This window comes from Canis lupus, chromosome 3 (genome assembly GCF_048164855.1).
Source record: "Canis lupus baileyi chromosome 3, mCanLup2.hap1, whole genome shotgun sequence".
Lineage (NCBI taxonomy): Eukaryota > Metazoa > Chordata > Mammalia > Carnivora > Canidae > Canis > Canis lupus.
The window spans coordinates 54,134,594-54,160,251 of record NC_132840.1 but is presented as its reverse complement, the minus strand read 5'-3'; the positions used below and the strand labels follow the sequence as shown (position 1 = coordinate 54,160,251).

The 25,658-nt window shown below is 51.5% G+C and overlaps 1 protein-coding gene and 1 long non-coding RNA gene across 12 annotated transcripts; one reads left to right on the top strand and one right to left on the bottom strand.

Annotated features, from left to right (window-relative positions):
* The first annotated feature begins 1,599 nt into the window (after window positions 1-1,599).
* LOC140630625 (uncharacterized) lies at window positions 1,600-6,876 on the top strand. 10 transcript variants are annotated; one of them, XR_012028382.1, is made up of 6 exons: window positions 1,600-1,943; window positions 2,663-3,485; window positions 3,618-4,053; window positions 4,368-4,743; window positions 4,851-6,055; window positions 6,361-6,876. It is a non-coding gene; the product is annotated as an uncharacterized lncRNA (long non-coding RNA). The 10 variants fall into 10 exon arrangements; XR_012028384.1 differs by having other exon boundaries at window positions 1,605-1,943; window positions 2,663-2,847; window positions 2,945-3,485; window positions 4,851-6,876; XR_012028385.1 differs by having other exon boundaries at window positions 1,605-1,943; window positions 2,663-2,847; window positions 2,942-3,485; window positions 4,851-6,876.
* On the bottom strand, window positions 2,689-25,455 carry LOC140630622 (myosin-3). 2 transcript variants are annotated; one of them, XM_072821125.1, is made up of 40 exons: window positions 25,334-25,455; window positions 24,294-24,504; window positions 23,118-23,261; window positions 22,626-22,782; window positions 21,763-21,790; window positions 20,875-20,983; window positions 20,050-20,142; window positions 19,072-19,135; window positions 18,894-18,992; window positions 18,016-18,119; window positions 17,792-17,930; window positions 16,989-17,107; window positions 16,757-16,906; window positions 15,853-16,023; window positions 15,448-15,754; window positions 15,261-15,331; window positions 14,593-14,680; window positions 14,391-14,508; window positions 13,884-14,007; window positions 13,657-13,793; window positions 13,318-13,573; window positions 12,891-13,133; window positions 12,628-12,804; window positions 12,371-12,516; window positions 12,200-12,290; window positions 11,404-11,793; window positions 11,167-11,293; window positions 9,540-9,658; window positions 9,159-9,355; window positions 8,604-8,787; window positions 7,781-7,946; window positions 7,372-7,496; window positions 6,271-6,579; window positions 5,936-6,139; window positions 5,736-5,861; window positions 4,248-4,418; window positions 4,051-4,155; window positions 3,616-3,711; window positions 3,369-3,506; window positions 2,689-2,836 (listed from the first exon to the last, which is right to left on the bottom strand). In XM_072821125.1, exons 2-40 carry the CDS (start codon window positions 24,495-24,497, stop codon window positions 2,810-2,812), a joined length of 5,823 nt encoding a protein of 1,940 aa, XP_072677226.1. In that variant the 5' UTR covers window positions 24,498-24,504; window positions 25,334-25,455; the 3' UTR covers window positions 2,689-2,809. The 2 variants fall into 2 exon arrangements, with proteins under 2 accessions (XP_072677226.1, XP_072677225.1); XM_072821124.1 differs by having other exon boundaries at window positions 2,689-3,506.
* Between the last annotated feature and the right edge of the window lie 203 nt (window positions 25,456-25,658).

Below are 25,658 nucleotides of genomic sequence, written 5' to 3'. Positions count from 1 at the left end.
GATCTGGAGGGATTCCCAGCTGTGGCATGTTGACCTAAAGCAAGGTACTCTACTTGGGTGTCTTCGTGTGCCAAACGGAGGCATGGCCTGGCTTGTCCTCCCTGCACCCTTCTGTGGGTGAGGTGGGGTAGTGCGTCCTGGGAGCCCCCAGTAAGACACAGTAAATAGTGCCTGAGATCATCTTCCTCCTCTCCATCCCCGGGCAGGGCTCCCCGTCTCCTGCTTGTGCAGCCCCATCCAGGCCCCAATGTGGAATGAGATCGTGTTTCATTCATTCTCTGTGGCGACAAGGCTTGTGTCTTCCACATTCAGGCCTGTCCCTCGCTTCAGGGAGCAGATCCGCTGGCAACACTGGTCATAATGTGAACTCTTAGAAAATCAGTTTTTCTGTTTTATCCTCCACAAGATGAGAGCGTACTGGAGATAGTCATGGATAGCTTTCAGAACCAACGGCTCACCTTGTCCCTAGTGAGAAACACCGTGCACTTTGCAGGTCAGAGGACGTTATTGGGCCCTGCAACAGCACCAGAGGTTTTCTTTTCTTTCCTTAAATATTTTATTTATTTATGAGACACACACAGAGAGAGAGAAAGTCAGAAGCAGGCTCCAGGCAGGGAGCCTGACGTGGGTCTTGATCCCTGGTCTCCAGGATCATGCCCTGAAGGCGGCGCTAAACCGCTGAGCCACCGGGGCTGCCCACACCTGTTTTCATGAAAACACAGGTTTTCATGTGTGTTGCTCCAATTCTGCATAAAATGCATCAGGGCCTTGTCTAATCAATTCTTTTAAGTCTAGAATTCTATAGAATACGTTTATTTCAAAGACGGCCCTCCCTTTCTTCCTCCCTTCTCTTTTCCTTTCTTATCTGTATTTTGGTATGTATTTTTAATAAGGACTATTTCAGGAAACATAATCATAATATCACATTACACCTTGGAAACGAACAGGAACCCCATAGTACTATCAAATACCAAGTCAATATTCAAATTTTACTAACTAGGGTGTGTGTGCGTGTGCACCCTCACAAGGCCCACGCAGAGCGGTTGGTGGACAGGTATGTTAAATATCTTTTAATCTATAGTTCCTCCTTCCAATTCTTTTGTATATTTTTCCTTGCAGCCTATATTGAGAAAACTGGATTTTTTTTTCTCAGTTGACCTCCCCATGTCCTAGAATGTACTAGTTGACTCTTGGATCTCCATCCCCTGCATTCCCTTTGAGTTGGTCAGATTGTGGGGCAGGAATTCTCCACTGGCAATGGTGCCTACTTCTGTCGGGAAGCATATAGTGTCCAGTGGTCTCTATGTTCATGACCCCAGAATTCATCAGGGGCTCGTAATTCATTCCACAGTTGTGATGTTCCAGTTCTTTCATTTCTTTCTTTACCAGTTTGAGGACGCCTGTAGCAAGAAACCATCTGCTTTCTGTGTGGCCCACTTCCCACCACAGGCAATCCGCAAGGGTCCTTGTCATTCTGGACGGCAGTGACCCTCGGCCCGGTGTCCTCGTTGGACTTGTTCTCACCGCAACTCCTCTCAGCAGCGGCCACCCCACAGAGACATGCCACCTTTTAGTCCCAGTGTAGCCAGGGAGTATTGAAAGCAGGTCAAAGAGACAAGATCTTGGAGACACAATTCTCTGAAACCACCCACACACCAAATCTGACATCAATATCGGCCTCCTTTCTAGTGACAGGTCCCAGGAGGCGCTTAGGTCCCAGTCAGGTGCTGAGAACACCCCCCTTCCCTCCCCTGACCTTTGACACCCACTGAGTCTCTCCTCATCTTCTAGAATTGGACAAAGAAAGGAACCCAGGGCAACTATTTCTGACTCATCCCAGGTTAGAAGATTCTATTTCCAATAGTGGCCTAGCCAGAGAATTATTGTGACTTGCCACCATTTTTCCTCTCTCAAGATAAAGACAGGTTTACCCTGGGTAAAGGGTAAGATTTTCTGTTGGGCGGCTTTAAAATAGTGCAGAGGGAGCCCGGGACTCGGTGGTAGATTCTGACAGAGTCTGGGAGGGAGCTGACACGGCCTCAATCATTGGTGTATTCGTGATGGTTCACACAGCATTTGCATGGAGGCTGCCCCACAACCTTGGCTGGACTCCAGGTCCTTCCTGACTGAATGTAGAGGAGGGAAGTCTGTCCCTTGCCCTACGACCCTGTCTAACATGACACAGGGTCTTCCCGACCCTGAGCCTTTGTGTTCCCCTCACACCATCCCGAGAGGCAACTCTTTTGACAAACTCTCCTATCTTCCTCCCCCTGCCAAAGCAGTGGTTAATCTAAGATATTCTTTCTTTATGATCTAATCTCACATTTAAAAGCAATTTCTGGGGGTCTGGGTGGTACAGTGGGGCAAGTGTTCAATTCTTGGTTTCAGCTCAGGTCATGATCACAGGGTCATGAGATCGAGCCCTGTGTTGGGCTCTGTGCTGACTGTGGAGCCTGCTTGAGATTCTCTCTCTTTCCCACTTGTTCCCCCCCTCTCTGTCTCTCTCACTCTCAAAAAAAAAAAAAAATCTTATAAATAAATATTAAAAAAGCAACCTCTCCCTGTCCCCAAACACACACACCAGAGGACTTTATCACATCTGCCCACAGACATTTCAACATCAGGCACAAAAACCACCAAGCAATGAACCATTTCCACACAGGGAAGAGAAAACAAATACAGCCTCGATTTGGAAACGAAGCAGAGTTTAATGCATGTGAAAGAGTCCCATGGAAATGAACTGTAATGGCCAGGAACCATGAAAATACACATTTTGCATATTTCCCGTCCTGCTCCAGAAGAGGCTCACTCACTCTTCGCTCTCATGGACCACCATCTGGAAAGAAAGTGGGTGTTTTTGATTATGTCAGGTGGCAGACCCACATTTCTTCCCGTCCCCTCTCCCCACAAGCATTTGGAGTTGCTCGCTGCTGTTTTTCAGTAGGACAGGATATTTGGGGGACCTCAGGAGAATACTTGGTTGCACACGTGGAGAGGGTCACCCCGTAGCCTAAGAACCTGGGAATAAGCTGCATCCTCGGGGACGTCCTACCTCTGGTTATCTACCTACACATAAGGTGACTGCCGACTAGAACCAGCAGAGGGCTGGAAAGATCCCGGCCAGAAACACGCTCCTTCCTTCTCAGGATGGCATTTGCTTTATTGCAACTTGGGTTTTGGTGAAGTTCTTCTCAGCTAAGTGACTTTAAGCCAATCCCTTCCTTTCCTGAGCCTGAGACTGACCAGGTTCTAAGGTTCTTCTCAGCCCAGAAGTGTCTTCTCACTGCGGGCTCTTCCCAGGTGGCCCCGGGGGATGCAACGCTGGTGCACACCTGCTTCCCCAACCGGTGGTGCTGGGAACCACCTACCCTGCTGGAGGTGAAGTCGCGGGTCTTGGCACGAAGCTTATTGACTTGAGATTCTGCAATATCAGCACGTTCTTCTGCCTCTTCGAGCTCATGCTGAGCTTTGCGGAATTTGGTGAGGTGGGCGTTGGCTTGTTCATCCTAAAACCAGAGAGCCCAGGCAGGTTGAGGGGAGCGCGCACCCACCGTAGGGCTCACAGGGAGGGACAGGCCAGGCTGCCGTTCTAAAATCACAGTGTGTCTGACTTACAGCCTCCTCCGCCTGCCTCTTGTAGGACTTGACTTTCACTTGGAGTTTATCCACCAGGTCCTGTAACCTCAGCACGTTCTTTCTGTCCTCTTCACTCTAAAGGCAAGAACACAGCCTGTAGCTAGAAGAGGAGGGGGGAGTCACTTGAGGTCTGGCCAATTTTCTGGGGCAGCAGGTGTCTCCCCCTCTTCTGGAGAGAGAACCCAGGGTGGTGTTTGTGCTTTATAGAGAAAATACCTATCGGGCTTGCTTTCTCTTACCTGGTAAGTTATTTTGTTTTAACGATTTTATTTATTTTTTCATGAGAGACACAGGCAGAGGGAGAAGCAGGCTCCCTGCGGGGAGCCCGATGTGGGACTCGATCCCAGGACCCCGGGATCACGCCCTGAGCCAAAGGCAGATGCTCAACCACTGAGCCACCCAGGCATCCCTTACCTGGTAGGTTAACTCCTTCACCCGCCGCTCGTATTTCCTCAGGCCCTTGACAGACTCTGTGTTCTTCTTCTGCTCCCCCTCAAGCTCAAACTCCAGCTCTCGGATCTGAGGAAACAGTTGGGAAGTTAGTCTGGGGCTGGGGAAGGAGCGGTTGAGGCCAGAGGCCCTGCTGATGCGGGGGGTCATCCCACCATTACCCGCGTCTCCAGTTTCTGGATCTGCTTCTTCCCGCCCTTCAGGGCCAGCTGCTCAGCCTCGTCCAGACGATGCTGCAGGTCCTTCACCGTCTGCTCCATGTTCTTCTTCATCCGCTCCAGGTGGGCGCTGGTGTCCTGCTCCTTCTTCAGCTCCTCGGCCATCATGGCCGCCTGTAAATGCAGACAAAGACCAGGTGCCTTGTTGCTGAGCAGAGCCACGCTAGAGAAGGACAACAGGCAAGGCAGTGATTGAGCCTACCCTTCCACAGTGGAACGTGAGAAGAGCTACGCTGGGGACATAACCCAAGCAATGCCATGGCCAGGGACTGGATGGAAATTTTTGGTTTCTTCCCTTTCTTAAACTGGCCTCCTTGGGACCTTACTCTACCCACGCCTCCCCGCCCTGGCAAATTCTTTATTTCTTGTCACCAGTATGTTTTCAAAGGAACCCAAGGCCTGGAGAAGACCCAGTTGGGACCCGCATGGCAAGTTTGGGGTGAGTGAGTTGTTGGTTTTTTTTGTTTTTGTTTTTGTTTTTGATTTTGTTTTTGTTTTTGATTTTGTTTTTGTTTTTAAAAACACTATTGCTTTATTCACTACCAGCAAGACTGGCCTGCACGGGGTGGTGGATGCGGGGCTCAGGTCAGTATAGGATGTGAGGAGGACGTGATGACTGGGAGGCCGTTTTGAAGGAAAGAAGAGTTCTGGAGGCCGGGCCCAGGAACCCCTCAGATTTACTTCTGGAAATGTGGAGACCTTATTGTAAAGGAGTCATGGCAAGCTATGGTCATGCCACCGGTAAGATTAGGAAATTCTTGGAAATCTGGCTGCCCATCGAGGTGAGGTCCAGTTTCTTCATCATGCCCTTCATCAAGGGCACCACGGTCCTTCTGTGCTTTGTGAAGGCGGCCAGTTCTGTGTTCCTGAAGGTTCCTGTGTCCCAGAGAGTGAGTCTAAGGGAAGGCGGGCGGGGTACCGAGGCCTGCAGAAGCGCCAGCAGAAGAGGTGCAGGGGCCCCACCAGGCGGCAGGTGGCGCTGTGGAGCTGTGGCCGCCAGGGACCAGGCCGCTCAGGTGCAGGTGGGAGGGCTGGCGACCCGCCCTGTGAACTTGGGTGAGACCCCGAGACACCGGCATCTGAGGGTCCCGTTTCCATCTTTGCAATAAGTCAGATATTGCAGGGAAGAAGAGCATACCTCTCTGTGGGCTTTAGAAAAGGACTATAGTCCTTTCTGGTCTTTTTTTTTTTTTTTCCTGTGCTTCATTATTTATCATTATGGCCTTTTAAATGTGCCGGAGGGGATGTGCGGAGTTGGATGGGAGGGGGAGGCGGATTGTAGTTTGGGAGCACAATGCAGCCGCGTGCCCTCCCCGCTCCGGGAAGGCCCCAACCTGCCTAGTGGGAGCTATCTCGGGGTGGGGGAGCAGGAGGGGCTTCAGTGCGGCCGGATGTGGCCGCCACACACAGGCAGAGGATGGGACCCCTTACGTCTGTGATGGCCTTCTTTGCCTTCTCCTCCGCATTCCTCGCATCCCTGCTGGCGTCTTCAACCTCGCTCTGGAGCTGTGTCAGGTCGGCCTCCAGCTTCCTCTTGGTGTGGATGAGGCTGGTGTTCTAGGGCAGGAGGAGCGGTGTCACCTGGTGCGGGTCAGGTGTGGGTCTCTCCCCCCTGCCTGCCGGCCCCTCACCTGGGTGTGCAGCAGCTGCACCCTCTCGTTGGCATCCAGGAGCTCCTGCTCAGCCAGCTTCCGAGCCCTCTCCGTCTGCTCCAGCGACGCCCGCAGCTCCTCCACCTCTGCCTGCAGCAGGTTGGCTCTGCGCTCCACCATGGCCAGCTGCTCCTTGAGGTCCTCCTGGCCCCGGAGGGCGTCGTCCAGGTGGAGCTGGGTGTCCTGGCCAGACAATCAGGGAGAGGAAGGTCTCGTCGGCATTGAGACATTGGAGCCTTGAGTCAAGTCTCTGTTTTTGAGTGTTTGCGGACAGGAGAGGTGTCCCCCCCACCCCCCGAGGAGCTGCCTCCAACCTTGAGCTGCCCCTGCACGCTCCGGAGGTGCTTGAGGGTCTCGGCTGCCTGGCGGTTGGCGTGGCTCAGCTGGATCTCAATCTCATTCAGGTCCCCCTCCATCTTCTTCTTGAGCCTGATGGCCTCGTTCCGGCTCCGCACTTCGGCGTCCAGGGCGCTCTGCATGGTCTCCACCGTCCTCTGGTAGTTCCTCTTCAGCTGCTCGATCTCTTCGTCTTTCTCGGCAATCTTCCTGTCGATTTCTGATTTCACCTGCGTCAGTTCAAGCTGGATCCGGAGGATCTTGGCCTCTTCATGCTCAAGGGCGGCCTTGAGGGAACAAAAATAAAACAGACTAGTGCCAGTGAAGGGACAGAGCCTGCTACACCACTGCCCATTGTGATGATGAAGCTGCATGGGTCATTCACAACTGTAACTCTACAATATTCAAAACTCTCTTAAAAAAAAAAAAATCCCTGGGGGCACCTGGGTGGCTCAGTCGGTGAAGCTCTGCCTTCCACTCAGGTCATGATCCTGGGGTCCTGGGACTGAGCCTGGTGTCGGCTCTCTGCTTAGTGGAGAGTCTGCTTCTGCCTCTGCCCCCCCCTCCCCTGCTCCTGCCCCCTCCTCCCCTCAAATAAATAAAATCTTTTAAAAAAATTTTTTTAAAGTCCTCATTTACCTTCAGTGTGGAAATAACATCTCTTTCATCTCTGTTTGTTTCTTATTATACCATCAAACAATAACAATATTGAAATCTTCCTACTTCTTAGGAGCACAAAGCACCTTATGGATACTTTAAATTGATCTAAGGTCTTGTAAAATCTTATTTTCAGACCTATTTTAATGTAATGAGTTTTCTCCAATAGAGCCAAGATAATCCACAGGTTTATCTTATGCCATTTGATAGGAAAGGAGTGGGCCTCGGGATTGGGGCTTGGCAGAGATGGGAAGGCAGGAAGGCAGACACAGAGGGAGGCCAGCTAGCCCCTCCACCTCCTGCCCCCACCATCTCAACCCACCCATCTCCTCCCACCTGCCCCCACCCCCAGGCTGCAGCTCCACCCTGATCCAGGACACTACCCCTGCCTCCATCTCTGCTGGCTCTTTCGTTCTGCTCACCTCTGCTTCCTCAAGAGCCAGCTGGATATCTGCCTTTTCCAGTTCGATCTGCTTCCTTGATTTCTCCAGTTCATGGATGGTTTTACCATTCTCAGCAATTTGTTCCGTGAGGTCCGCAATCTCCTCTGCAAAGACAGAAGGTTAAGTTGCATTTGAGCGCCTCTGCACAGGTTTCCAGGCACGGTAAACACCTACTGAGCGTTTTGTAACTAGTTCGCCATAATTCCAAGGTGGCTGTTTCCTAGAGATAAGACACCGTGTGTAGACAGAGGCTCTGATGTCACCCCATAGGTGATGGGGGCTTTCTGCACATGCACCAACCCACCCGCATGCAGGGCTTTGTGCCTGAAGCCATGCCCACCCGGGCAGGAGTGCCAAGGGGGGCATTGGGCTGTCTCAAACTGCTTACGCTCCAGATTCTTATTTTCTCGTTTCACAGTTTCCAGTTGATCTAAGGCTTCCTCGTAGGCATTTTTCAGTTTGAAGAGCTCGGTGCTCAAGGAACGTGACTCCTTCAGAGAAGCTTCCAGTTCTGCCTGGCTCTCCTCACACTTGGTTTTCCATTCGGCTACCACCTGGAACACAGGCATGGGAGGTGGGTCCTTGGTCAGCTCGTCCCCAAGCTCCTAACTAAGCAAAACACTAAGGTAAAAACTCCTAGAATTGGAGCTTCACTGGGCAGCATGTCTTGCCTTAGCTCCTTGGTTCCATAAATTTACTCAAGATTGGTCAACATATCAACAACAGTTGCCATCTCCAAAAAGCACATGGATCCTCCAGGGAGGAATTCTCTGGGCCTCACTGCCCTTTTCTTACTATGAGAATGGCCCTGCACTTCTAAATATTTCCTTAAAACTTTGGTTCAAATCAACCTTAATGTCATACCTTTTGGGAGGCTTTCAGAGAGCCTCCCAATGGGATCTGAGTTAGATTTACACATGTCAGCCACCCAGACAGACCAGCAGTGTGGGGGAGACCAGAAATGTGTGGAACTGAACGCATGGTAACAATAGGTTTGTGTCTACTGACAATGCTTGATATGGACCTCCACCCCCATCCCATGCCCGGTTCATTTTACGCACGAGGAAACGACAGCCCAGGGAAGCTTGGGAGTTGCCCGAGGCCACACAGCTGATGGGGCAGAGTCAAGACTGGGGCCCAGTCTCCTCCTTCCATGACTACCAGGGGGTCCCCACGTGAAGCATGCAGCTTGCACAGAGCTGACCCCACACCTTGTCAAAATTCCTCTGCTTTTTGTCCAGAGCGGCGGCCAGTGAGTTGGCCCTTTCAACATCAACCATCAGATCCTCGACTTCCCCTTGCAGCCTCTGCTTGGTCTTCTCCAGAGAAGCACATTTAGCATTCACTGCCTCAACCTGTTCCTCCGAATCCTGAAGGCGCTGAGCGAGTTTTTTCCTTAAAGAATGTGAAAGGGAAGCAGACACTATTCAAACCTCGACCCTCTTGAACATCAGTGTTCATCAAGTTGGAATTGCTCATCTGTGTGACTCAAACATCCATTTGCCTTCAAAAGCCCAGAAGAATTTCCTGTCTGCTAAAAACTAGTGATCAATAACCTGCCTTGTCTCTAACCAAGATCAGAGTTGTTTGTTTTAATGCAGTGTGCTAACACCAAGTCCCTCTCATGGAGCACACAGCACTGCATTAAGACACAGAAAAGGTGGGGAAACATCTTGTAACGTAACAAGTAGTTCAGAAGCCAGTGCCATCTATCTTATCATCATTTGAGACCTCTCATTCTTCTACAGGCAAATGGACTCGCATACTTGGCCTCCTCCAACTCCTCGGTGCGCTGGATGGCGTCCGTCTCATATTTGGTCCTCCACTGGGCCACCTCGCTGTTGGCCTTGGACAGCGCCCTCTGCAGCTCGGCCTTGCCCTCCTGCTCCTCCTCATACTGTTCCCGCAGCAGGTCACAGTCATGGCGGGAGGACTGCAGGGCGTGGGCCAGGGCGTTCTTGGCCTGCAGCAGTCAAGAAAGAGGAGACCCCCCCCCCCCAACCCCAGTGGATGAGTGTTTCCATGTCGTGGACATGATACAGTCCAGGGGTGTTCCTATATCATCACCTACTGAGTCGAGCTGCCCTGTTCTCCTGCAGGTGGTAACTGAAGACCAGACCAAGGAAGCACTCTCTCAAATGAGGTACCTTGCTCTCTTCCTCTAACTGCCTCTTGAGCTCTTCTATTTGCTGGGTAAATGCTTGCTTGCTCCTGGAAAGTTGGGACACAATGCTTTCCTTTTCTTCCAGTTGACGACTCAGTTCCCCTGTGTCCAGAAGGAGATATTTTCACGTTATTCACTTACTCATCCATTCATCGAGTTCCTACTGTGTGTAAGGATCATGCTAAGATCCAGGGAGACAGTAAATGACAGGGTGTAGTCCTTTCTTGGGGGAGATGAGAGGTTTCCATGAGAAAGAAACTGAAGACACAGCCACTAGGGTGTTGTTATAAACTACTAGAAGCCTGGAGTGACTTTTGTCAGTAAAACCCATTGAGAACGATTATAAATTGAAATACCTAAAAAAGTTCAGAGACCTTCCAGTGGCTGGTGTTTCCAGCTGCTTGTTGATTTGTCATTAAGATATTAGTGTCTTCCCTTGGACATTATAGCTCGTAATTTGAAGTTAGACTCTTGGGTAAATATGGTGGGGTCAGGTTTATATGCTTATACAGAAGTAAGAAGGAAAAGGTGGGGGGAGAGGCCTTATGACCCCAGAGGTGAATTCCCCAGATGATTACAGAAGTGGAAACTAAACCTCAACCACAACCTTGGCTGTGGCTGACAGCAAAGGACTGATGAATTCACTGGGATGATGGGCTGGAGGACCAGGCCTGGGTGAGGCCACGTTTTCTAGGTAAAAGCCCCAGATAACGTTCCCCTAAATTCCTAATTTTTAAAATATTTGTTTATATATTTTGGAGAAAGAGAGAGTGTGTGTGTATGTGTGTGTGTGCGCACACGTGCAAGCAGGGGGAGTGGCGGGGGGGAGAGAGAGAAAGAGGCAGACTCCCCACTGAGTGTGGATCCTGACGTGGGGCTCAATCCTAGGACCCCAAGATCATGACCTGAGCTGAAATCAAGAGTTGGATGCTCAACCAACTGAGCCACCCATGTGCCCTGTTGTCCCCACATATTTGTACTACCCGGAGCCTATTCAAATTGGCTATTTCTTTACCTATTATCTAAGATGCTTGTTCGCAGACCACAGATCTGAATTTGTGTGCAGCAAGAAACAGAAAAGACTTGGGAGTTTGTTTCTTAGTCCCATTTATGCCATTTTATTTATTTATTTGAGAGAAAGAGAGTGAGTGAGAGAGAGAAGGAGCAAGGGGATGGGCAGGGGGAGAGGGAGAAGCAGATTCCCTACCGAGCAGGGAGCCTACTCCATCCCAGAACCCCAGGAGCATGACCTGAGCCAAAGGCAGACACTTAATTTAACCAACTGAGCCACCCAGGCACCCCCACTCCCATTTCTGTCATTTAGAAAATTTTGTACCAAGGCATTATTAATGTTGAAAGAGCTTGAACCAGGCCATATTCTGAGTCTCCTCTCATTCCAATCTGCTTTGCTTACTCCTATTTTACCAAACTGTCAATGTTCCCTCCTTCATATTTTGAATGACTTTTTTGAGGGTTGTTCTGATTGCTTCTCTCTGAAAAGATGCTTCCCTAGAGATTCTCCCCCACACAGCACTGCTCTTTAGTGTTGGCCAGTTGCCCTCACTCCCCAGGCGACCAGGAGGCGTGGGCCCCCCCTTCCCATCACTCACCAGCCTCTGTCTGCAGACGAGACTTCTGTGTCGCCAGCTCGCTCATGCTCCTCTGGATTTCCTCATTCTTGCCCCTGGCCTCACTTAGCTGATCCTCCAAAGTTCGGCATATTTTCTCCAGATTGGCCTAAAGTGTTGAGAAGGGGGAGAAAATTGAGTCCATATTCAGACTGGAATGATCCCAGAGACCCAGAGATGTCTCTCATCAAAAGCATGGGCCCCACCCTGCCCGAGCACCTTAGATTTTGACACGCTCTCCACATTGCTGGACAGATCGTCGATCTCCAGCTTGAACTCGCTCTTCTCCTTCTCCAGCTTCTGCTTGACCCTCTGCAAGTTGTCTATCTGCTCCCCGAGCTCGGCCACGCTGTCTGCGTGCTTCTTCCTCAGGGTGGCCAGCATGGCTTCGTGCTGCAGGGTGGCCTCCTCCAGGTCCCTGCGCATCTTCTGGAACTCGGCCTCCCGCTTCTTGTTCAGCTCGATCTGGGTGGAGGTGACACCTCCTGCCTCTTCCAGCCGCTCGCTCAGCTCCTCCAGTTCCCGGGCATAGTCGCTGCGCTGTTTCTCTGTCTTTGCACGGGTCGCCCGCTCTGCCTCAATCTCTTCTTCCAGTTCCTCGATCCGAGCCTGGGGAGGGTGACCATTCACTCATGGACAGTGGGTCCCCAGGGTGACTCGCTCTGGACATCAAGTACAGGCTTGTTTCCATGCTCATTAAGCAAACCAATGTTTGGGCTTCTCCCCCAGGAATAGGACTATTGTTAATTTTCTTTGCTATGAATTTTTTCTGCCCCAACATGGTCATGACCCCTGCAGTGACCAACCCAAGATATTGTCTGTTCAGCTGAAATGTTGACCCCAAATACCTTCATGATGTATTTTAAATTATGGAAAGGTTGCTCATTGCTGCTATGTCGTCCTAGCAGAAAGGAAACCGTGGTTCAGCCCACTTGCTTGAAATGGCTTACAGCAGATGGCACCCAGCCCATGTGAGTGACCTTCCCGGGAAAGAAAAGTCCAGGCTGCCTCCTACCTGTAGCTCTTTGATCTTCTTCTGAAACTGGAGGCCCAGAGTCTGCTCGTCTTCCACTTTGCTTTGCAGCTGACTGTATTCAAAATCCTTCCTGGGAAGGGAAATGTGGAACGTGTGAAGACACAATAGCCAGAGACTTGGAAGATTGAAACCAGTGGTTTTGGGACATACTTCTTGAGCCTTTCATCCAGCTGCTGCTTATCATTCTCCAGATCTAATATGGACTCTTGGGCAAGCTTCAAGTCTCCCTCAAGCTTCCTTTTGTTCCTTTCCAGATCTACACGGAGCTTCTTTTCTTGTTCGAGGGAACTTTCCAGCTGCAAAGGGCACCATATCCTTTTGAGAACAAATGCTTTGCACCAGAGGGTTCATGGGGGGCTCTTCCAACTCTGAGGGTCTAGGATGCCCAATTAGCACCATTGACTTACATCATCGACCTGCTGTTCCAGTTTGCTCTTGATTTTGGTCAAAGAATTGACTTTGTCTTCTTCAGCTTGGAGGTCATCCAGGGCCTGCTGGTGGGCCTCTTGGAGGGCCTTCTTCTCCCTGGTCAGCTTTGCAATGGTTTCGTCCAACCCCGCGAGTTCCTCAGTAAGGTTTTTAACCTAAGAAGAGGCCAAGCAAATTATAAGAATAAATAGTCTGATTCACAATGAGCACACGAAGCCAGGAAGAGCCACGGAGAGAGTACCTTGTTCTCTGTGGCATGCTTCTCCTTTTCGACCTTGGCCAAGGTCAGCTCAAGGTCGTCAATGTCTTTCTTGAGCTCCGAACACTCGTCCTCCAGTTTCCTCTTCTTGGCCGTCAGCTCAGCATTGATCTCTTCCTCATCCTCCGCTCTCTCAGTCACCTCCTTGATCTTGGCCTCCAACTGGAATTTCGCTTTGATCAGCTGGTCACACCTCTCCTCTGCATCCAACAAGTTTTCACTTTCCTTTAAAAAAAAAAAAGGATAACAGTTTCCTTTAATGAGATAAGGCTTGTGATATTCCAGTGCCTTGTTATAAACAAAGTCCTTTAGGAAGCATCCCAACTGCAAAGCAAAACATCCCACCCCAAATCCAGTCTTTCTAAATAATCAAATCTACAAGCAAAGGTAACAAATCCTCAACACATACAGCTTGCACTTGGAGCTGCAGGTCATTCTTCTCTTGTACTAGTGTCACCAGTTTTTCCTCCAGTTCCTTTCTTTTCGCCTCTGATTTGGCAAGCTCGTCTTTGGTTTTCTGAAACTCTTCCTTCATGGTGGCCATCTCCTTCTCGGTCTCTGCGCTCTTGAGGAGCGGTTTGATCTTGAAGAAGAGCTTCATCCAGGGCCAGTGCTTGACATTCATGAAAGCACGGATGTTGTACTGGATGCAGAAGATGGACTCCCTGAAAACACAATATGGGTTATCTCCAGGAGAGGCCCCCACTCCCCATAAAGAGCTCATGTTTGACCAGAGACCCTGCTCCACCTTCTCTGCACCATCTTCTGGAATTCCACACGCATGAGGAACCCTCTGCACACCGCTTGTGTCCGGGTAATCAGTTTGGCCAGGCGGTCATCCCGCATTTCCTCCAGGGTCCCCAGCAAGCCAGCCTTGAAGAACACCTTCCAGGGGAGAAGGATGATATGAGTCTATGTGCTGGAGAATTCCAAGAAGGGACTGTGGGCCAGCATCTGGCAGACCTGAGGCATTACCTTGGTATGTCCAAATTTGTACTGAGTGTGGTCAATGTCAATGGAGGCCAAGAGCTTCTCACAAGCTTTCTTGCTGTCAATGAATTGTCCCTCAGGGATGGCACTGGCATTCAGCACTCGGTATCTGCCATTGTAGACACAGAAAGAATCACAGGCCATTAGCAGAGTCATAAACCTTGGAGACCAATGCATTCAGGCTTGTCTTCTAACAGGCCAGGGTCCAGAGAGAGAAAGAAACTTGCCCATTGTCACACTGCTAGGTGGTGGCCTGGAATCTAAGCCTCCTGAAGCTTAGGGCAGGTCTTTTCCTACCATATCATTTATCAGACAAGCTCCTGAGAAAATGTGGAAGAAAGAAGTATGTATATCTTGGCTGGGAGGTAGGGCAATCATTTGACATGAAGGCCCACACTGCTCTGTCGAAGTGGATTACCAGTATTTCTCCCTCTCAAATTCAAGCATCTACACACCTCAGCAAGAAGTATATAGAACATTTTTATTATGCACCTTTGTTTAAAATCTCCATAGAGAATCCTGTTTGGGAACCCCTTCCTGCAGATGCGGATCCCTTCTAGAACACCGTTACACCGCAGCTGGTGCAGGACGAGGCTATGTTCCATAGCCCCTGAGAAAAGAAGCAAGAGATTTCAACGTCACACAGGATTTCTCAGGAATTGAGCCCTATCTACAGCAGCAGCAGGTGTCTCACCTGGGGTTTTGGTTTCATTGGGAATTATACAGCGCACAAAGTGAGGATGAGTCGTTCTTAAATTTGACATCAGCTTGTTCAGGTTTTCCTAAAAGATGAAATTTGACAGTCTACTGTAGGCTTTTACAAAGATGGAGATATACTGTAATGAAGACTAGGATACGCATTTTCAACTTATCTTGGATTCTAAAGAATGGAATTATTTAACTCTTTAATAGCCCGTGGCTAGAGATACAGGCACATAACTGATACACGGTGAACCAGAAACTAACCACATACAGAATGCTCTCTGAAACCAGTTCCAGAAATGTGTCTGGCTCCACTGGGAGCTTGAGATGCTGTTGCCTGTGTCCCTCAGGCAAGTAGGAAAGTTTGTGATGAGGATTGCTTCCCACCCCCACCCCAGGCCAGCCAACCCAACTACCTGCAGAACAAAATAATTGAATTCTAGACCAACATTTGTTAAACCTCGTTTATATAGCATATATATTTATATATTATTATATATTTGTGTATTTATGTTTTATCATAGTGCCACTCAGCTTCACCAAGTAACAGCAGATTAAGACCACATTACCATTCTTGAATAAACCAGTCAGGATCTCTACATCACTCATCTTAAGATCATTTACACCAATTACAAGCAGATAAACTTGTGTTTTTCTTACCCTGAAAAGGGCAGAGACAGTTTGGAAAGAAGAACCCTTCTTCTTGGCAACTTTCTTCTTTCCACTGTCAGCTGAAAAACATAAAAGATGGCACAACACTGTTATCAGATCTCTAGGGATCTTTCAGGCCTGAGAACTGAGTGGCGGGAGAAAGCATGAATATAAGGCAGTCCGTGGAGTCTGTTACCGTCTGCTGTTGCAAAGGTGGCGTAGAGGTGCGCCAGGAGCCTGTTGGAGGACTTCTGGTACAGCCCCACCACGGTCTCGTTCAGGGGGTCCTTGTTCTTCTCCAGCCAGCCCGAGACACTGTAGTCCACGGTGCCTGCGTAGTGGATCAGTGAGAAGTGCGCTTCGGCCCTGCCCTTGACCACCTTGGGCTTCTGGAAATTGCTGGACTTGCCCAAGTGCTGGTCATAGAGCTTGTTCTTGAAGGAGGTGTCTGTGGCCTTGGGGAACATACACTCCTCTTCCAGGATGGAGAAGATGCCCATGGGCTGGATTAAAGCAAAGCAAAATGCACATAGGGTAAATATGAGCTGCAGGATGAGCCGCAGAATTTAAGAGAAATTACTGGCTGGACAGATCGGACCACCTTCTCAATGAGCTCGATGCAGGCAGCCAGGTCCATCCCGAAGTCGATGAAGGTCCACTCGATGCCCTCCTTCTTGTACTCTTCCTGCTCCAGCACGAACATGTGGTGGTTGAAGAACTGTTGCAGCTTCTCATTGGTGAAGTTGATGCACAGCTGCTCCAGGCTGTTATACTAAAACCAAAATATAGTGTCCACGTGCGAATTTAGGTTGCCTTCAAAATCAAAGACCCGTCCACCTCCCTCCTCTTTGCCTCTGGCTCTGTCAACTCATTTATTCCCTCAGCTACGGGCATGTTCTCAATGTCTAGCCCAGATCTCATCTCTTCCCTGGAGACGTCTCTGAGCTTCCAGCCCGAAGGTGTTTTCTCTGTCTGCCGAGTCCCCACGGTCGGGTCTCTCCTGTGCACCGACCACCGTCTGCTTATTCTGTAGTTACTTTTCCGTGTACCATATATACCTTCTGTTTTCCTCTATACGCTCAAGCTTATCTTTCATTCGCCAGCATGTCTTGTGTCTGGAAGACACCAAATATATGCTCTTATGGCTGGCTATATGCTTCTAACCTAGAACCAGCAGGATATTTATGTAAATATTGTGCGATTGGCTTATCAGATTCTCTGTATGCTTGGCTCTTCCTAGGTCAATAATTGCATTTGAGTTCTTTCTTTTATTTGTTTAATGTCCTTTATAAAATTCCACTTGTTGCACGTCTTCTCCTCTCTTGGAATTATACAGCCCTCCCCACAAAAGCTGCTTCCCTTCTACTTGATCCGCCCGACAGTTTCCTACCAGATGTGATGCTCTGACATGTCGCTCACCTTGACATCTTCCCTAGAGGATCGTGATGACCCATCCATCCCTCCATACAAAGCCACATGCCATCATGAAAGTAGGGAACCCAGACCTCAAAGATCTCAAAGCCTGCGATGTCCAAAACACCAATGAAGTGTTGTCTTGGCAGCTTCGTGTCCAGTTGCTGGTTGATGCGAGTGACCATCCACAAGAACAGCTTTTCGTAAACTGACTTGGAGAGGGCGTTCACAGCATGGTGAACCTGCCGGGGAAAGAGCACTGGTGTCGGAGGGCAGCGGCCACCGGGAGCCTGCATTCCTGCCAGCCCTGAGGCGACCGCTTACCTGATCCACTGTTTGACCTTTGGTAACATACTCATTCCCGACTTTCACCCTGGGGAAGCACAGGGCTTTCAGGAGGTCAGAAGAGTTCAGGCCCATGAGATAGGCTGTTTTGTCGGCCACTGCCAGGGAAAGAAAGATGATCACAAAGGGGCACCCCTTATATTTGGCAAAGTAGGAGAACCACTTTGAAACATGATGCAGGTGTTTCAAAGCTTGGGGAAGCTTGTCTCGGTTGTTTTACAATCTTTTTGTTTTTTAAAAAAGATTTTATTTATCTATTAGAGAGAGAGAGCAGGTGCACACAAGCAGTGGGAAGGACAGAGGGAGAGGGACAAGCAGACCCTCTGCAGAGCAGAGAGCCCACAATATGGGGTTCAATCCCAGGACCCCAGGACCCCAGGATCGTGACCTGAGCTGAAGGCAGATGCTTAGCCAACTGAGCCGCCGAGCCGCCCCTTATACCCCTCATCATTAAACCACTTGTGTGTGGCCAGTGGAAGCTACGTCACTTTGAAAGGTTATGGGAAATGAATATGAAAATTCATATGAGAATATGAAAGGTTTTATGGGAAAGCAAGCAGGACTGGGTTCCAGAAAGCCCTGGTCATATCTCATTGCCTCTGAAACAGGCCCATTCTGGTAGTTGAGCAAATGGGGGGCAGTAATGCTGTGCATCAGAGCCCTGGAGGGATTCACCCTTCCTGGTGGAAGGAGGACTCATTGCTTTCAAAAGAGGCACCAAATGATCTCCACTGGCCACCCACCCACCCAGCTCTGGCGAATGGCTTGTGGTTATTTTGTACCTTCAGTGCCATCCGGCTCGGCCTGCTCCTCTCGCTGCTTCTGCTTGAACTTCATGTTCCCGTAGTGCATCACGGCCCCCGTGAGCTTATAGAGCCCAGACTTCTCTTCTGGGGTGAAGCCCAGGATGTCAATGGCACTCTGACATTCAAAGAACAGCATGTTAGTCAATCAACCCTTGTGACGGAGGAGGAGCACCTTGCAGCGCCCTCTCCCTTCTACTTACATCTGTAGCCAACAGCTCCTCTGCATCGTCAATGCTGGCCACCAGGATTTCACCCTGGCTGATGAACGGGTAGTCATAAGGATTGGTTGTAATAAGCAGCAGCTCTGAAACGAGAAATGTCAAATAAAGAGGCCCCACGGATGCAAAGGAAACATCCACCCATCAACATCTGGGACTTGAGCTCCTAGGTTCTGGGCTGAGACCTTCCCTGCTGGAGCCCAAACTGAATTTAGAGTGAGAAATCTCCTCCCAGGCAGCCTCACAATCCACAGGCTGCGGCAGAACGGACAGTAGGGGAAGTCCAGGCAGCCTGGCCGGGCTGCGTAGATTAAGAGCCCCAGAGAGGACCCAAATTTAGGCTTCCTTGCTCTGTGCGTGGATGGCGCCTATTAGTGTAGGCTGGGGAAAATTAAATAAGGGAAGCTGGGTCAGGGAGGAGCCCACCCTGAGGGGAAGCGCAGGTGGTTTGGTATCATCATAGCCTTTTCCAAACTCGTTGAAGGGCTGAAGCCTGTTTCCAGGCCCTGGGGCCAGAAGGCGGAGCTCGCACAGCCCGAGCGCAAAGAAGAAGGTGCCTGTAGGCCTGTGTTGGGTGTAGGAAGGGGCCTGGTGAGGCTGTCGGCCTGGTCAGAGGCTGGTTCCTAGGTCAGTAGGGGGCGCCGGACGACAATGAAACAGTCGTTCAGCAGGCGTGCAGGGGCCCGGGCTGGACTCCGTCCTGGGCTAATCTTCCTAATCTCCGTGTCCTTCACCTGGCACATCCCCTTCTGCAGCCCCTCCCGCTTCTAAAAGAAGCTTCCCCTGTGGGCTGCCGCGTCTCCGCGGAGAGGCAGGGGCAGCCCTCCCGGTCCCACGACGTCAGAGCCCGGACGCCTCACCTATGAGCTCAGGCTTCTTGTTGGAAAGAATCTGGTAGAAGATGTGGTAGCTTCTCTCCGCCTTCAGCTGGAAGGTCACCCTAGATTTCTCCAGCAGATCTACACGCACAGACACGGCAGTTTCCCCAACCGCCCCACCTGCCCCGCGACGCCCCCACCTGCCCTGCGATCCACTTACAGGTTTCGATATCTGCAGAAGCCAGTTTCCCAGTGGTTCCGAAGTGGATTCGGATGAACTTGCCCTGTGAAGGAGGGGTGGGAAGGGGGGACCAGTGTCTCCAGAAGTTCCTGCTAGCCTCCTGGGCCACTGGGTGAAAAGGAGCTTTATTCCCTTACTTAAAAATTTTTTTAAAAAGATTTCATTTATTCACTCATAAGAGACCCAGAGGCACAGGCAGAGGGAGAAGCAGGCTCCATGCAGGGAGCCTGCTGTGGGACTCGATCCCGGGACCCCGGGTCATGCCCTGGGCCGAAGGTGGCACTAAACTGAGCCACCAAGGATCCCCTTCCTTACTTAAAATTAAGCGTGTCCTCCTCCTCCTCCTCTTCTCTTCTCCACCATGTTTGATTTGCCAATTCCTCCCAACACCTTGCCCCCTCACCCTCACCCCATCCAGTCCTAAAGTGACAGAATGACTTTTTCCAAGATGTAAATCAAACTGCATCACTTCTCAGCTCAAAGAATCACTCAGTAGCTTCCTGAATACAATCCACACACCCCACCCCACGGGCCCGCCAAGGCCTCCATGCTGGCACATGACCCACCTCTGTCTACCTCTTCTCTCACCTCACGGGACGCGCCTCCTGCCCACCTTTGCAGCCGCCGCACGAGCCCTCTCAGGTCCCCTGACTACACCAGGCCCTGCCCCACTGCAGAGAGTGTGCGCTTGCTTTTCCCCACGTCCCTCCTCATCCTGTAGATCTTGGGGTTCACAGGCCAGCCTCCTGCTCTCCCCAGATGCCTGGGGAGACGCTGCCCCCAGTTACTCCATCACATGCCCTGCTTACTGAGCTTCTCACGAAGGCTTCATTATCTGAAATTGCCCGGTGGCTGTGGTTCATTCTGTCGCCGGCCTGTGGCCTCCGGGAGGACCGGAACCCTGCTTCCCCTGAAGGCCCCAGAGAAATCCCAGCTGACCTGAAAACTCAGACTCACAAAGCGGGAGGAGTTGTCATTCCTCACGGTCTTGGCGTTCCCGAAGGCCTCCAGCAGCGGGTTGGCGCTGATGATTTGGTCTTCCAGGGTTCCCTAATGCAAAGGACCAGGGGAGGAAGAAGCCACAGATGACACTGGGAAATGTTCCCCGGCTCTGCTTCTGTGAGTGCCCCTGCTGCCTGTCACATCATGACAGCCTGTCCCTCATCCCTCTGTCCCTGGCCTTCCGGTGGGAGGATCCACCAAATCCTCAGCTTGGCTCAGCTGAAACGCTTTTGCTATTTCCAAAATATTTATTTATTCCAGAGACAGACACACAGAGAGAGGCAGAGACACAGGCAGAAGGAGAAGCAGGCTCCCTGTGGGGAGCCCCATGCGAGACTCCATCCCAGGACTCCGGGATCACGACCTGTGCCGAAGGCAAAGTCTCAACCGCTGAGCCCCCCAGGCACCCCTCCTTGTCTGTCTTGATGTAAAACTCCCTTAATGCTTCAGTTCCTTGCTTTCCTCCAGTGAGACCAGTAGATCATTACCGGCGGTAACCTATCTGTTTTGAAAAGCGAGTATCACTACAGATTTCTTTAAGTCGGTTCAAAGAATAAGCTCCCCAAGCTGCTCCCCCAGATGACCTTCCTTAGTTAAGGCCCTAGAGTCTTGCTTTTTAGAACATCTCAGGATCTAGGCCTGGAAGATTGCCCACACACCGGGTTGTCTGCAGGAACTGGCTGTCTGAGGACTTCAGATCCTGGCCTGCCCTCACCCCCCACTGTGAAGTTAAGGCAAAGGTCACAGGTGGAAGGGCAGCAAGCCTTTCCCTGCCCCCACCTTCATTTTGGAGTCCTTCTTCTTGGCGAGGTCTCCAGTGGCTGCAATTGTTGCAAAGTACTGGATGACCCTTTTGGTGTTCACAGTCTTTCCTGCCCCGGATTCTCCGCTATTTGGAGTGATCAGGAGAGACAGAGAGAGACAGAGACAGAGACAGAAACAGAGAGAGAGAGAGAGATGTGTCCTGTTGGTATAAACAGCCTCCCCAAGATGTCACACAAAGGCCTGGACATACCCCGAGCCACATGAGACACACGCCTACCAAATAAATGTGAGAAAGTACGTGGAGAGGCAGAAGCCCAAGGGAAGCTTCATCGTGGGCTGAGCTGCCCGGGCAGTGGGTGATTCCAGTTTTCCAAGACCTTACATATACCCTCTTGTGTGTGCATCTCCATCTCTGCCTTTTCATCACAGACTCTGCTCTGTTTTTCTTTTTTCTTTTTAAATTTTATTTATTTATTCATCAGAAACACACAGAGAGAGGCAGAGACACAGGCAGAAGGAGAAACAGGCTCCCTGTGGGGACCCCGATGCAGGACTCGATCCCAGGACCCCAAGATTCACAACCTGAACCGAAGGCAGACGTTCAATCACTGAGCCACCCAGGTGCTCCCTTCTTGTTTTTTGGAGAGAGAGAGAGAGAGTAAGGGGAGGAGGGGCAGAGGGAGAGAGAGAACCTCAAGCAGACTCCCCATTGAGTGCGGAGTCCGACTGAGATCATGACCCGAGCTGAAATCAAGAGTCAGATACTTAACCTGACTGAGCCACCCAGGCGCCCCTACTCGAAGAACTTTCTAATTAATAGAATCCAGTAAACGGTACCTTTGCCTCCTACTTTGGAGACAAAGAGCCACGGCTCCCAAACTGCTCTGTGTCTTAGGTACTTACGTGATCAGGATGGACTGGTTCTCACGATCTGCCAAAGGAAAAAACAAGACAGAGTTGACAGCGATATAAGGAGCTTCCCTAGCCCCACTGCGACCCTTGTCAAGTGGTCACGGTTCACTACACCAGGCCTCTTCCCTATAGTGTTTTGTGTGGTCCTAGGGGCGGCTGGGAGAGCCTCCTTCTTGACAGCGACCCTCAGAGGAGAAGCCTTTGCTTCAGACCAGCCAGTGGCTTTTCATCCCACTCGCCTGTTGGGCTTCATCTTCAGCCCTCAAAAATGTTGGCCTCTTATTTTTTTTTATTTTAAAGATTTTATTTATTTATTCATGAGAGACACACAGAGAGAGGCAGAGACACAGGCAGAGGGAGAAGCAGGCTCCCCAAGCCCGATGTGGGACTCGATCCAGGACCCCAGGATCATGCCCTGGGCTGAAGGCAGATGCTCAACTGCTGAGCCACTCAGGAGTCCTTCATACCTTCATATGTTTATTTTTGTTTTTGTTTTTTTATATTTTATTTATTTATTTGAGAGACAGAGCACAAGCAGGGGGAGCTGCAGGCAGAGGGAGAGGCAGAAGGAGACTCCCCGCAGAGCACGGAGCCTGATGCGGGACTCGATCCCAGAACCCTGGGATCATGGCCTGAGCCAAAGGCAGATGCTTCACCCACGAATCCCCCCAGGCGCCCTTGTTTCCTATTAGTTTCACCAATGGTTACATTCAATCCAATCTTCCTAGCAGGGCTTGTAGGGCCTGAAAAGGTCTGGCCTCTTCCAGCCTCTTTAACTACCCCAACTGTCCGCCCTCCGTGCTGGAGGACACGCGCCAGCCAGCAGCCCCCTGCCGGCCCCCACAGAGACTCACCGGTCAGCATGAACTGATAGGCATTGTCAGAGATGGAGAAGATGTGGGGCGGGGCCTCCTGGCGCTTCTTGCCTCGGTAGCCCTCCACCACCTCGGGGTTGTACACCGGCAGCCACTTGTAGGGGTTGACAGTGACACAGAAGAGGCCCGAGTAGGTCTGCGGGAGGGTACAAGATGCGTGTGTGCGTGTAAAACCCTTGGCCTTTGTCACTCTGTCTCTTTACTCTAACCTTGTAAAGGAGGGATGGGTTTCTCTCTATAGATGAGGCCGCCCTGCCACCAGCAGGTGACACTGCCCAGGCCCAGCCCTCAGCCTGGCTCTCCTGGCCCGTCCCCACTCCCCCTCTTGCGGCCTCTCTTCTTACTGATGCCCCCTTCCTCTCCCACCTGCTGCCTTTCTCCTTCTCCTCCTTTCCTCCACCTTCCCCTCTTTTGTTCCACGGCTTCGTCACCCACACCAGCACCCCCCCACCGGGGACCATGGGCACTGACATAGATCATCCAGGACGTGTAGCGGTCCTTGAGGTTGTACAGCACGGCCGGCTCGTTCAGGTGCGTCAGCATGGCCATGTCCTCAATGCGGTCGAACTTCGGGGGGTTCATCGCATATACGTCCTCTGGTTTGACCACCAGGGTCTGAGTGGGAAGAGGTTCGGTGACTACCTAGTGTCCTCCATGTGCCTTGCCCCTGGTTTTAATTTTCTTGTCCGTCTCCCACAAAGAGCCTGGGTCCCAAGGGGCAGGCGCTGGGGACAAGGTCCCTCGCGGGAGAAGACAGGGACGCCGGGCGGCTCAGGGTGGCTCTGAGGGCCTGTGAATGTGTCTGCACTCTGGGATTTTGCCTTTGTCTCTCTGCAGTGGTCCCATCTCTGGGCGACCTGCCTTCAAGCAGGGACTCACTTAAACCAGCCCATGCCGCCAGCCCTCCCTGTGAAGGCTCTAGACTGTCCTAGGTTCTCATTTGTTGGGCCTGGCTTCCAGGTTGGCAAACCCACCCTCGACCCTGACACCTGACAGGTGCAGAGGGCCAGCCCCCGGGAGCATCAGGGCCTGGTGACGTGGATGAGTGATTCCTACTGCCTGCTTCCTTCACACCCAACCCGGTGACACTATGCTCTCTTCTTCAGATTGTCTTTTTTCTTCTCTGAATTGTTTTTTTTTTTTTTTTAAACTTTTCTCAGAACACTTCCAGATGCTTCTGGCCTCGATGCCAGAAACCAGTGAAGTCCAGGATTTCTCCCAGCAGCCCCACCACGTTCTGGCCAGAAGGGGGTACACTTCACTGCTGATGGCCTTCCTGAAATAGGGAGGTTGCCACTTCACATGGAGCCTGGGGTCCACTAGGACCCCTTCCCTGCTTTCCCTTCCTTCCCCCGCTAGATGGCAACTGCTAGAAGAAGTAGGGAAACCCAGGCTACCAAAGGAGAGTGTTTTACTGCAGGAGGGGTTCCCAGCCCTGCACCCTCGCGATGCCCTTACAAGGATGTGAACGTTGGCAAAGGCTCCTGAACACGAATTGCTCTGAGTGGCCACATCCGGGTTCTCCTCCTACCCTGCAGCCCAAGGACAGCGGGGAAGCTGAGGCAGGGAAGCCACGTGGGGCATCCAGGTGCCAGAGCCACCTCGGGGGACCCTGCGCGGCCCGTGGAGGGCGAGTTTGAGGCTTACTCGGTTGTCTTCCGTTTCCACCGTGACCTTCCCGTCCTGGGAGCTCTTAATTCTCCCCTTGGCGTACTCCTCCTTTGAGTCGACCACAAAGCAGTAGGTCTTGGCGTCAAAGGGCTGGTTCTGAGCCTCGATCCTCTCCTTTTCCGACTTCCGGAGGAAAGGAGCGGCGATGCCGAACACTTCCATTTCCGTGTCGCTACTCATGGTGCCGCTGGAAGGCAGACGGGCATGTGACCTCGCCGCCACCCCGCTGGGGGCTGTGTCCCCTCAGCTCTGCCTGCCAGTGGCTGCCTGGTGAGCGGAGGCCCCGAGCCCGGCACCCTCCATCCTCTGGGCTTCACCCAAGTGCGCGAAAATTGCTTGTGCATATTTGCCCCGTGGCTTTTTAATTTAATTTAATTTTATTTTATCTTATTTATTTGAGTGTGAGAGAGAGAGAGAATGAGAGCACGAGCAGAGGGAGAAGGAGAAGCAGAGTCTCTGCTGAGCAGGGAGCCCAATGCAGGGCTCGATCCCAGGACCCTGAGGTCATGACCTGAGCTGAAGGCAGATGCTCAACTGACTGAGCCCCCCCAGGGGCCCAGCCCCATGCTTTTCCATGCTAGGGCATAGAGCACAGGTGACCCAAGCTCTTGGGCTTGCTGTGGCCTCGATCGGATCCTTCTGATCAGATGGTGAAGTGTCCCCAGAGAACTCACCTTCCTGACCTGCAAACCCCAGGTGTTGCTGAGGGGAAACATTACAAATAAATAGCAAAAAAACATAAAACAGCACTCTTCCAAGAGGGTGTGCTAAGTGGCAAGTAGCTAAGAAATATTTGGACCCTTCTGAGTCCAGGGGGCCGCCTCCTCACATGGGAAAACCAGCTCTTGCTCCCTTGAGTTGCTCAGACTAGAAGCGCCCTCGGATGCCAACAGCCGGAAGGTTCCTCTCCGGCCTAGGTTGTGCTATCTGAGCTCTCGGAGACTCCGTGCCTTCAAGGGCACTGGGAGGTTACCCGGAGGCTTCCAACAGCCCGGGGACCCCATCTGCTTCCTTACCTGATGAGTCACACCCACAGGCAGGCAGCGCAGAACTGTAGCCCCGGAAAATCAGACCTGCAACAAATATGCAAAAGCAAAAGTCAGGACACACGGGGCAGCATCCGGTGCAGCTCTGAACCCGCTCTTGCTGGGATGGCTCCAGAAGGATAGGGGCAAGCTGCAGGAGCAGGTGGGTCGCGACACACAGGGAAGCCATCAAGGCCGCGAATCCCCCAAGGTCCCATGTCGGGCTCACAGGTCCCCTGTGAGGGGCTGGCAGGAGGGCCGGGGCCCTGAGAGGAGCTCGTGGTTCCAGCCAAGGTCAAGTGTCCCCGTCTTCGGG

Excerpts from the sequence above, each read along its gene's own strand:
- LOC140630622 (XM_072821124.1), bottom strand. The coding sequence starts at position 24,497 with ATGAGTAGCGACACGGAAATGGAAGTGTTCGGCATCGCCGCTCCTTTC. Across the intron at positions 21,791-22,625 it reads CTATCAGTTCATGCTGACCG|ATCGTGAGAACCAGTCCATC; the intron begins GTGAGTCTCTGT and ends TTCCTTTGGCAG. Across the intron at positions 7,947-8,603 it reads AGCAGAGGAATTTTGACAAG|GTGGTAGCCGAATGGAAAAC; the intron begins GTGTGGGGTCAG and ends CCTGTGTTCCAG.